The sequence below is a fragment of the Lactuca sativa genome, chromosome 7 (genome assembly GCF_002870075.4).
Source record: "Lactuca sativa cultivar Salinas chromosome 7, Lsat_Salinas_v11, whole genome shotgun sequence".
Lineage (NCBI taxonomy): Eukaryota > Viridiplantae > Streptophyta > Magnoliopsida > Asterales > Asteraceae > Lactuca > Lactuca sativa.
Window position 1 is genome coordinate 174,836,083 of NC_056629.2, and position 11,733 is coordinate 174,847,815.

General features: G+C 38.7%; 1 protein-coding gene across 1 annotated transcript; it reads right to left on the bottom strand.

Annotated features, from left to right (window-relative positions):
* Window positions 1–1,108: 1,108 nt before the first annotated feature.
* LOC128127375 (DNA-directed RNA polymerase subunit beta-like) lies at window positions 1,109–10,998 on the bottom strand. The gene is made up of 3 exons (XM_052765854.1): window positions 10,769–10,998; window positions 1,721–1,937; window positions 1,109–1,654 (listed from the first exon to the last, which is right to left on the bottom strand). Exons 1-3 carry the CDS (start codon window positions 10,996–10,998, stop codon window positions 1,109–1,111), a joined length of 993 nt encoding a protein of 330 aa, XP_052621814.1.
* Window positions 10,999–11,733: the final 735 nt, after the last annotated feature.

Here is an 11,733-nt window from a genome sequence, read left to right on the forward strand (position 1 = left end):
TTAATATCGGGTATTTAGAATTAAATTTAATATTTTATTTATTTAATAAACTTCAAAAATTCATATCTTCCTCATACAAACTCTGTTTTCGACGTTCTTTATATCCACGCGTAGGTGAGACTACGCTTTACAACTTTCGTTTAGACTTCGTCGGCTAATTTTGAATTTATTTTTATTATTTATTTTTAGTAGGTCGGGACAGGAAAATTCCGTTAAAAATCCATAACTTCTTCATCCGATGTCCGTTTTCGACAGAATTTTTACCGTTGTAATACCATCGATGAGACTTCGATTCTTGTTTAGGTCATGTTGGCAAAAAGTCGTTCGATCTCTATTTCGAGTTTTTAGTTGTCTACTGCTACGTCCGAAACTTCGAAAAATCATAAATTCCTCTTACGCAGTCAAATTTGGGCGCTCTTTTTATGTATGCTCACGGTTTTGGGATTTCTATGACTTTCATTTAGATACCTAAGGCTAAAAAGTATTTTATTGAAATTTCTCGTTTTATGTTTAACAACGCTTTACCGGTAGTGTTACGAATCTTTGATTGGTTATAACTCTTTCGTTATAACTCGGATTTTTAGTGTTTTTTATATTTTTGGAAACCTAATCACGATATCTACCACATAATGTACTCAAACGGAGCGGTGGTGTGGTACGTAGTGGGTTTGGTACGCCCCGCCAAAACGGCTCCGAAACAAACAAAAAGGTGTGTGCCGCACTCACAAAGGACTGCCAGTGATATACTGGAGGAAGGTGGGGATGACGTCAAGTCCGCATGGCCTTTATGGGTTGGGCCACACACGTGCTACAATGGAAATTACAATGGGAAGCAAGGCTGTAAGGCGGAGCGAATCCGGAAAGATTGCCTAAATTCGGATTGTTCACTGCAACTCGGGAACATGAAGTTGGAATCGCTAGTAATCGCGGATCAGCATGCCGCGGTGAATATGTACCCAGGCCCTGTACACACCACCTGGAGACTCGGGTTCAAATATCCATGGATCCACTATTTGCTTACTGGCTTCATATAATTCAGAAAACACCAGTTTTCTCGAAGCTTTTTGTTCATATCTCTCATCAAAAGGCGCTATTCGATAATGTCTGTCTAGCAAACCCCAGCTAACCCAAGTGAAGATTCAAATATTTGTCCTACATTCATTCGGGAAGGTACTCCTAATGGGTTGAAGACCATATCAACAGGTCTTCCATCTTGCAAATAAGGCATATCTTGTCTAGGCAAAATTTTTGAAATGATACCCTTATTTCCATGTCTTCCAGCTACTTTATTGCCTACTTTTATTTCACGTTTCTGTAAAATATATACACGAATACTTTCTGTTTTCTCTGTCTCATTTGTCTTAGAACTCTGGACCCATCTCACATCAATCACCCAACCCCTACCTCCTATAGGTAATTTTAGACGAGTTTCTTTTGAAGTATATACCCGCATGCCAAGTATGGTTCGTAACAATCTATCTTCGGGGGCATACGATGATTCTTTCACCATTTGGGGCGTTAATTTACCTACTAAAATATCACCAGTTTCCACCCAAGATCCCAACATTACAATTCCATTTTTGTCTAAATTTCGGAGTAAATGGACTTCTAAATGTGGTATTTCGTTAGTGACCCTTTCGGAGCCTTGGTTAATCTGAATTTCATATTTACGTATGTGAAAAAAAGTATAAATATCTTCATATACTAAGCGCTCACTAACGAGTACTGCATCTTCAAAATTGTAACCTTCCCATGGCATATCAGCTATTAATACGTTTTTCCCCAAAGCGAGTTCGCCACCAACTATAGCAGCACCATACGCTAAAATTTGTCCCTTTTTAATGCATTTACCCCGCTGAACCTGGGGTTTTGATGCATACAAGTAATTTTGTTGGAACATTGATACATAACTAATGGAATCCTTAGAGAGCGCTTTCCTGCACTAAAAAAAAAGGACCTAAGAGAAGAGCGTCTTCTCTTAGCTTTCTTCCTCCCGCGCCCGCCGCCGTCCGGCCCGCGTTAGAGGGGAAGAAAAATGGAGAGAGAAATAGAAGAGGGATTCTACCCCATATATCGAACACTCGTTCGTATCTATTGATAGAAAGATCTTCGTCAAATACTGGACTTTTTCTTTTTTTGTTTTTTTTAGAATTCCTCATATCCAAGGCAGCTTATGACAAGCACCCCACCCCATAAATAATCTCATTTTTCAATTATTCAATCATTTCATTTTACCAAGTTCATTGTTAGCAAGATTAGTCAACAAGATTCAAACATTGAAAAAATAGTAAATTAATAAAAAAAATTGCTACATAAGAAAAATAAAAGAACAGATAAGAAGAAATACGCCCACCCCCTACCGATTTAATAACCTTTACTCCAAAGAAACTCATAAGACCAACTCCATTTGGAATTGCATCAATTATTCGTCTATCAAAAAAATGAGCAAAGTTGGCCAATTTTCTAATCCCCGCAGTTAAGAATCTTCCATAAAAGGCATCTATGTAACCCCGATTATATGACCAATCATATTAGAATTTTTTATTTTGTCATAAAAAATTCTATTAGGACCTATTTTAACAAATGTATTAAGGAACTCCAAATTTTGAAAAGATGACTAAACAGGTTTATATAAAAAAAAAAAAAGCTATAAATATTCCGAAAGAGGCTATACTGTGTCTTTTTTTAGTTTAACCTAAGGCAATGTTGTGTGGCTAAAAAAAATTGACTTAGGGAATGAAAATACCCAACTACACTATATATGATCTAGAGTAATAGAAAAAAAAGATTACAATAAAGATTACAATATTCATATTAGAGTAGAGAATAAAAAAAAGGAAAGAGATCTCAAAGATCTTTTTTCTAAAATTTCCGGTTTGGTGCATTTATATCATAATCATACTTTCCCCTCAATGAATATTGAGTTTAGATTGGTCATCAAATCCGAATATGAACTATTCAGAGTCGTAATTTGACGAAGAAGTCTTGTACGATGTGTGATTAAATAAAAAAAAGGATGTTCTAGAGAACAATTCCCCCTTTTCAGTTGATTTTATTCAACGATTGACCAAACGAAAATATTAATAAATAATAAATTGTACGAACTTAGATCAATCAAATCAATTTCTATGCAACGATTCGGCCCAATCAATTTATCCATTTATTATCTTATCAATTTAGGTTGCTGATAATGATAAAGAAAGGGAAAGGATAATTTCTAAAAATTGGGATTTATAAATGGTTCGTAGAGGCGAGGTCGAACTAGGTATATGGAATTGAATGGCTATAAGTTAACTCTTGGAAAGGGTTAGACGCATCCTTATCAAATCAGCTTGAACTCCTTTCCGCCCATTATTGATCTTCACTCTAAGTGAGCAGGTCAAAGCAGTTGAGGTGATAGCAATAGTAAGCAGGGAAGCAGAAGCAAAAGGTCTTCAAAGAACTTTTGTGTAATAAAGCTTCTTGGTCTCATTTCATTGGTCTCTAAGGCAAAGTCTCGCTTAATCGTTCATCGATCTTTTTCTGTAAGGCCTCGGGCCCCACGAATTCTGATTTCTGTTTTTGTTTGTATTAAAGTGTTGGTAGCTTCTAGCCTCGAGTTGGAAAGTCTCATCGGTTGGCTTGGATTACTTAGTGTTGCGCGCCTAGGAGGGCAGCGCGCTTTGGGATGGAATTTGGAGCATTCCAAAAACTTGGAGATCCAACTACAAGAAGAAAAATAGGCTGATATAACATTTCTTTGGTGTCTTTCGAATCTATTTTTTTTTAACATTTCATTTTCGATGATATTCTTATTACTTCACAAAAAGATTACAAGACTCGACTTTTAGACATTACATTGACCTGAAATAACGGGTTGTTACACTATATGTGTCAATTATATGTGTTACTGATATCTATGCTAGATGAATGATTTATACATGTTATTTGATTTAAACTGTATATGTATTTTACACCCACAAATATGTTGGGTAAATATGGGAAAACAAAAGATGATATAGATGATGAAAGATGAAAAATGAACTAGACAATGAGAGGCCTTGACTTTAAAGATAGTCCAGTCGTCTAGCGGAGTATATAAGATAACCACAAACTATTCTAGACAATCTAGTGGAACGCTAGCAGGCTCGCAACATGTAGGTGTTTTTGAACTAAGTGTTCACCAGGTGTACTCCATCGCCCCATTGTTTCTTTATTGACATATATTTCTAAGAAATCCCTAAGGATTATTGTCTATCCTGAAGATTGTGACCCCCCCAAATCACGGCAAGAAAAGACCGTTTTAATTTATGTTTTTAAAATAATTTCAGAGGAAATCCATTGATTTAAAAGAGTTGCAGAATTTGTTCCCAAAAAAAATATGATAAAATAATATTTACCAAAGCATTTCATAAAGGAATGCATTTTCGTTAGATATCAAAACTCAGGATGTCATGTTCCGACACAGACCAAAACGCATAAACGACAAATTACAAGCCATACAACAGTTATATACAACTACATGCTTATAAACAAAATAACTTCATGATTCATCCATCTTATGCCCTCGCGCCACTTCCTGTAATACAAATAAAACTGAGTGGGTCACGCTTGGGAACCTGGTGAGCATATAGGGTTTTCAACCCACAATAAATAATTATATTTAATTTCACCAACCAACAATAATCCGATTACCCATTCCAGTTATCCTCACTTTACGTCCCTAAAACAACATCTATTACTAGGGACCTAATCTAGGATTTTCATCGGGATGGACATTACTGCAAAGGGGTTTCCTCAACAATAGATGTCCTAAAGGCAACCATGAGGGGGATAGAGTACACCGATGAACACAACGTTCACAACACCTACAGATTATGAACCTGCCAGCGTTCCACTGGACAGCCCAGAAAGAGTCCGTGGTCGTCATCCATACCCCACTAGATGACTAGATTAATAACATCAACATCGAGGCCTCTCATCTGTTTATCACCAGAAAACTATCTACCCAAGTTCTACCCAACATTTTGTAGATAACAATATACATATGCATACATATGTAACTTAAAAACTGATAAGATATTCATTTAATACTCGTTCCAAATATACAGATTCATTCCAAGTAACAGATAATATCTCTATATAAACATAACAAGTATTCACTAGGAGATACTTTATATATATGTGTTAGAAGAAAAGTAACATACACTTACTTGATCAGAAGATGATCGGACAGCACTACGACTTTAAAACTAGTATTCTTCGGTAAATCTGGAAGATCATCACAAAAATCGGGCTTCTTGTGGGCAGACTTTCGGCTCGGGAAATCTGTTTCTCGGGATCTTCAGGGCTTCGGGATGATATCGGGGCTTCAGGGGTATAATTTGCACGTAAATCGATGTAATACGGGAGAGAGATAAGATATTGAGCAACCAAATTCGGTTGGCTTTGTGTTCTATTTATAGGGTGAGGCTTCGCCTCGAATGCACGGTGTTCCTTCTGGGAATGTTGGGCGTTCCCTTCGGACGCAGCGCGTAGGAGCGGGGTTCCGTCCCTATCCCTTATCCATTGAGTCAGCATCGACGTGGGTAATCCGGAGCCAAGTATCGAACGCAAGGTGTTCCTTATTTGAATGTGGGGTGTTCCCTCCTCGTTATGCGTGCCTCGAACTTCAGAAATTCATAAATTTTGCATACGATCTCCGTTTTCGACGTTCTTTATATCCACGCGTAGGTGAGATTATGGTCTACAACACTCGTTTAGACTTCGTCGGCTAAATTTGACTTTTGTTTTTATTATATTAGTTTTAGTAGGCCGGCACAGGAAAACTCCGTTAGAAATTCATATCTTCTTCATCTGACGTCCGTTTTCATCTGTCTTTCTTCCGTTGAACTACTATCGACGAGATCTTCAATTCTCGTTTATATTGTTTCGGCTAGAAATCCCTCGATCTCAAATTCGAACTTCGGGTTGCATACCGCTAAGTCGAAACTTAGTAAAATCATAACTTCCTCATACGAAGTCAGATTTAGATGTTCTCTTTATGCATGCTCTCGGTTTAACGTATTCTACGACTTTCGTTTAGATCACTAAGGCTAGATACCGCTCTATCTTAAATTCATATTTTACGTCACACAGTGTCGTGCCGGTTCTGTCGCGAAACTTCAACATGTCATAACTTCTTCGTTATAACTCGGATTTCGGCATTCTTTATATATTCGGAAACCTCGTCACGACCACTACGTCTTCATGTATCAATATTGGGTTTATTTAACATTTCATTTTTACGCTTATTTTTATTCTTAATTCATTTAAGCCACACAATTAAGCAATTAAGCATAAAACACATAATACTCAAATAATACATTCTTATTATTTCAAAATAGGTTAAGAAGGTTAACCTACACTATTACGTCATCATTAATGCCTGGCCCAGAAACACGGGCGTTACAATTCTCTCCACCTTAGAATGATTATGTCCCCGGAATCACACATTAACAAACAAATGCGGATAGCGACTTATCATGTCACTCTCCTTCTCCCAGGTGAGATTTGGCCCATTCGTATGTTTCCAATGGACAAGCATTAAATCGACCATCTTGCGTCGTAACTTCTTAGTCTTTCGGTCAACGATTGTCTCTGGTTCTTTAATTAACCTCTTGTTCTCATCAATTCTCAACTCCAAAAGTGGAATCATGTTGGGAACTTCTCCTGTGAACTTCCTCAAATAACACACATGGAAAGTGTTGTGAATTCCATTCAGTTCTTCTGGTAGTTCGATCTTGTAAGCTTGGTTCCCAATCCTTTGAACAACTTCAAACGGTCCAAAAAACCTTGGACTCAACTTTCCTCTTTTACCAAATCGTATAAGTCCCTTCCACGGTGAGACTTTAAGCAAAACCGAATCTCCAACTTCAAAAGTCATCGGTCCTCGCTTGTTGTCAGCATAGCTCTTTTGACGATCCTAAGCTGCTAACATTCACTCCCTAATTATTTTCAACTTTTCAGCAGTTTGATGGACCATCTCCGGTCCCCTAAACTGCTTTTCCCCAGCCTCAAGCCAACAAGACGGCATACAACATTTTTGTCCGTACATAGGTTAATAAGGTGCCATCTTTATGTTGGAGTTGAAACTATTATTGTAGGAGAATTCTACCAAAGGTAAATATTCATCCCAGTTACCTTGGAATTCTAGGGTACATGCTCTCAGTATATCTTCAAGCGTTTGTATCGTTCGTTCGCTCTGACCATCAGTTTGTGGATGGTAAGTTGTACTCAAACACAACTTGGTACCCAATTCTTCTTGTAGACTTCTCCAAAATCGCGAGGTGAAATGGCTGTCACAATCTGACACAATCGTTAATGGAACACCATGAAGCCTCATAATTCCCTTCATGTAAGAATTCGCAAGCTTATCCATAGACCATTTCTCATTAGTTGTTATGAAATGCGCACTCTTAGTGAAGCGATCAACGACCACCCAAATCATGTCATGACCATTCTTTGCTCTGGGCAGTTTAGTGACAAAATCCATTGCCATGTCCTCCCATTTACATATAGGCACAGGTAAAGGTTCTATACTCCCGTATGGTTTCTGATGTTTTGCCTTGACCCGCGCACATGTCACACACTCCGCCACGTACTTTGCAATGTCGAGCTTCATCGTCGGCCACCAGTAATAGGGTTTCAGGTCCCTATACATTTTAGTGCTGCCATGATGAATTGAGTATATGGTTTTGTGAGCTTCTTCCATCAGAATATCTCTTATTCCTCCTGACTTAGGTACCCAAATCCAATCTTGGAATACCTTAATCCGTGACCGTTTGTACCAAACTCTAACGTTTTGCCTGAACGTTCTTCCTTCCAGTCACTCTTCTCTAAAGCTTTTATTTGAGCTTTCTTTATACTTTCCACAATAGTCGAGACAACTTCTATTCTCAACGCTCTTGGCCTTTTTCTTTCAAGATTGTCTTTCCGACTGAGAGCATCAGCAACAACATTCGCTTTACCTGGGTGGTAAAATATCTCACAGTCGTAGTCCTTAAGTAATTCTAGCCAGCGTCGTTACCTCATATTCAATTCTTTCTGATTAATGAGATATTGAAGACTCTTATGATTGGTGAAAATTTTGCACTTCGTACCATAGAGGTAATGCCTCCATATCTTTAGAGCGAAAACTACCGCTGCCAACTCCAAATCATGAGTGGGGTAGCTCCTTTCATGCACTTTCAGCTGTCAAGACGCATATGCTATCACTTTGTCTGTTTGGGTCAAAACACAACCCAACCCAACACTAGACACATCGCTGTAAACATCGAAGTCTTCAACTCCATCGGGTAGAGAAAGAATCGGTGCCTTACATAGATTCTTCTTTAGCAGCTCAAATGCTTCTTTGTGCTTATCGCTCCAAGTATAAGTAGCTCCTTTGTGAGTCAAAGCTGTTAAAGGAGTAGCGATCAAAGAAAAGTCTTGGATAAACCTTCGGTAATATCCGGCTAATCCCAGAAAGCTTCGGATCTGCATGGGACTTTTCAGTTGTTCCCACTTCATCACAGCTTCAATCTTTACTGGATCTACCATTATCCCTTCTTGGTTGACCATGTGACCCAAGAATTGGACTTCTCGAATCCAAAAATCACATTTGGAGAACTTAGCATACAACTTCTCCTTCTTCAAGACTTCCAACACTTCTCGCAAGTGTCTATCATGCTCCTTTTGGATTTTCGAGTAAATCAGAACGTCATCTATGAACACTATCACAGATTTATCAAGGAACGGTTTACAAACCCTGTCCATTAAATCCGTAAATGTTGCTGGAGCATTGGTTAGTCCAAATGACATAACCCAAAACTCGTAGTGTCCATATCGTGTTCTGAATACAGTCTTCTCGATATCCTACTCTCTTACTTTCAACTGATGATATCCTGACCTTAGGTCGATCTTTGAAAAATAACTTGAGCCTTGTAGTTGATTGAATAGGTCATCAATCCTCGGCAACGGATATCTATTCTTTATTGTTGCCTTTTTCAGCTCTCTATAATCGATGCACATTCTCATACTCTCGTCTTTCTTTTTCACGAATAACATTGGAGCTCCCCAGGGTGATGAACTAGGTCTAATGAAACCTTTTTCCAATAACTCCTGAAGTTGCATCATCAGCTCCTTCATCTTCGTCGGTGCTAGTCGGTAAGGTGCTTTTGCTATTGGCGTCGTCCCTGGTAACAAGCCGATACGGAATTCTACTTGTCGATCAGGCGGTAATCTGGGAAGATCTTCGGAAAATACTTCCGGATAATCACACACCACAGGAATGCTCTACATCTCCTTTTTCTCCTTCTTAGCATCGATCACGAATGTCAAATATGATGTACATCCTTTGGCCAAACACTTTCTGGATTTCATTAGAGAAATGATTCTAGAATTTACTCTACGTTTGTCCCCATACACCATAAATGAATCTTTCCCGGGCGGGTTTACTTTTACAATCTTCTTCTGGCACAGTATTTTGACATCGTTGGCGCTAAGCGAATCCATCCCCAGCACGATGTTGAAACCATTTAGCTCAATAGGCAATAATTCCTCGTGTAACTTATTCCCATTCAACTCAATCAAGATGTTTTTCATACAATGGCTAACATGTATAAACTTGCCACTAGCAACTTCGAGTAGTAAAGCATTATCTAGTATATCGACAGGCAAAGCTAGTTTTCTACCAAATTCATGTGAAATAAAGGAGTAGTTGGCTCCAGAATCAAATAAAATTTGGGCAGGAAATTTGTTGACGAGGCAGGTACCTGAAGCGACATCAGCTTCATCTTTAGCAGCTTCCAGTGTCATCTGGAAGGCTCTCGCCTTCAACTTTGGTGGAATGTTGGGCTTTGCTGCCTCCTTCTTCTTTGGACATTCCCTCGCCATGTGCCCCTCCTCACCACAACCACAACAAACTTTCTTGGTAAAGGTGCATTCGTTGGCATAGTGCCTTGGCTTTCCACATTTGAAGCATGTGGTTTCCCCGCCACATTTCCCATGATGCTTCTTCTTACATTTGTCGCACCATTTCGCTTCGCCTCCTCCACCTCCTCTCGAAGTAGACTTCGAGGATTTACCCTTTTGTTGGACCCTCAGGATCCGTCAAACTTCCTCTTCTCACCAACCTCTAACCTCTCCAGACCTTTCTCCCTGATATGGGTCTCAACATTTCTAGCAGCCTAGATGGTGGCTTTCAATGTGGTTGCTTGCTTAACCATTGGACCATAATCCGCCGGTAGTCCAAGGGAAAAAATTTTGAACATAAAGAGTTCAGTTGGAACTAAATAAGGGATAAGCTTCATCTTTTCTGTGAAAGTAGCAGCGTATTATGTAACACTCATTTTTCCTTTCTTCAAATTCTGAAACTCATTATTGATTTCCAGAAAGTTCTGCTCGGAGCAGTATTGCAACTTGAGTTGCACATAAATCCTCCCAAGACATTTTGACGTTTCTCCCTTGGGCATAGAGTCAGCTAACAGCTTCCACAAACTCAACACAGCCAGATTTTAACAGAGGGATCGCAAGAGTGGTCTTCTGTCTATTGCTGCATTCACAACTCTCGAACATCGTCTCCATTTTGGAGATCCAATTTATAACTTCCATCGGCATCGGGCTTTCGGATAGACATGGTGGCTTGGATGCCATGAAATCCTTGTACTTACACCCACGCCCATCATTTCCTCCATCCTGGTTGACTTGCCTAACAATCGGTGGGTTGGCTTGACCAACAGTCCTACTGAAGTTTCCTCCTTCCGAATACCCTTCATTCAATTCGGGCTGTTCAATTGGCATTGAAGGTTCTTCGCGATTTTGCTGGACCAAACGCCTAGTTTCTTCCATTTGACGATCTAACATCATTTGGATCATCGTTTGTACCTTAGCAATTGTCATTGGCTCAGGTGCTGCTGCTACAACAGGTACTCGCTCAATCATAGGTGGTTGATTTCTATTTTCATCCGTGTTTCCAACGACACTTCTGGTTTTTACCATTTTGATCTACACACTGAATAAGGTGAAATTAGATCCTCAATCATGATTGATAATTAAATCATCCTTATCACTCCGAAACATTTACATGCTAGTTCTAATACCGTAATCCTACGCTTAGAATCCTAAACACATAAGGTTTCCAAATCCGGTTGGCAACAAACCATAAATCCGAACAAATAATATCATATAACATTTAGCACATAAACGCATTTTAGGCAACTTTTGTAAAATAAACTAGGGCACGTGTCTAAAATATGACACACACTCATCTCACAATCTTCATTTCACATTCTAAGTTTAAGTCTAGAAATCCAACAAATTCCTAGTTCGCTTAAACTAATGCTTTGATACCAACTGTGACATCCCCAAAATCACGGCCAAAAAAGACCGTTTTAATTTATGCTTCAAAAATAATTTTAGATTAATCCATTGATTTAAAAGAGTTTCGGAATTTGTTCCCAAACACAAAATATGATAAAATAATATTTACCAAAGCATATCATAAAGGAATGCATTTTCATTAGATTAAAGGAATGCATTTTCATTAGATATCAAAACTCGGGATGTCATGTTCCGATACAGACCGAAAAGCATAAACGAAAAATTACAAGCCATACAACAGTTATATACAACTACAGGCTCATAAACAAAATAACATGATGATTCAACCATCTTATGCCCTTGCCTCACTTCCTGTAATACAAATAAAACTGAGTGGGTCGGGCTTGGGAGCCT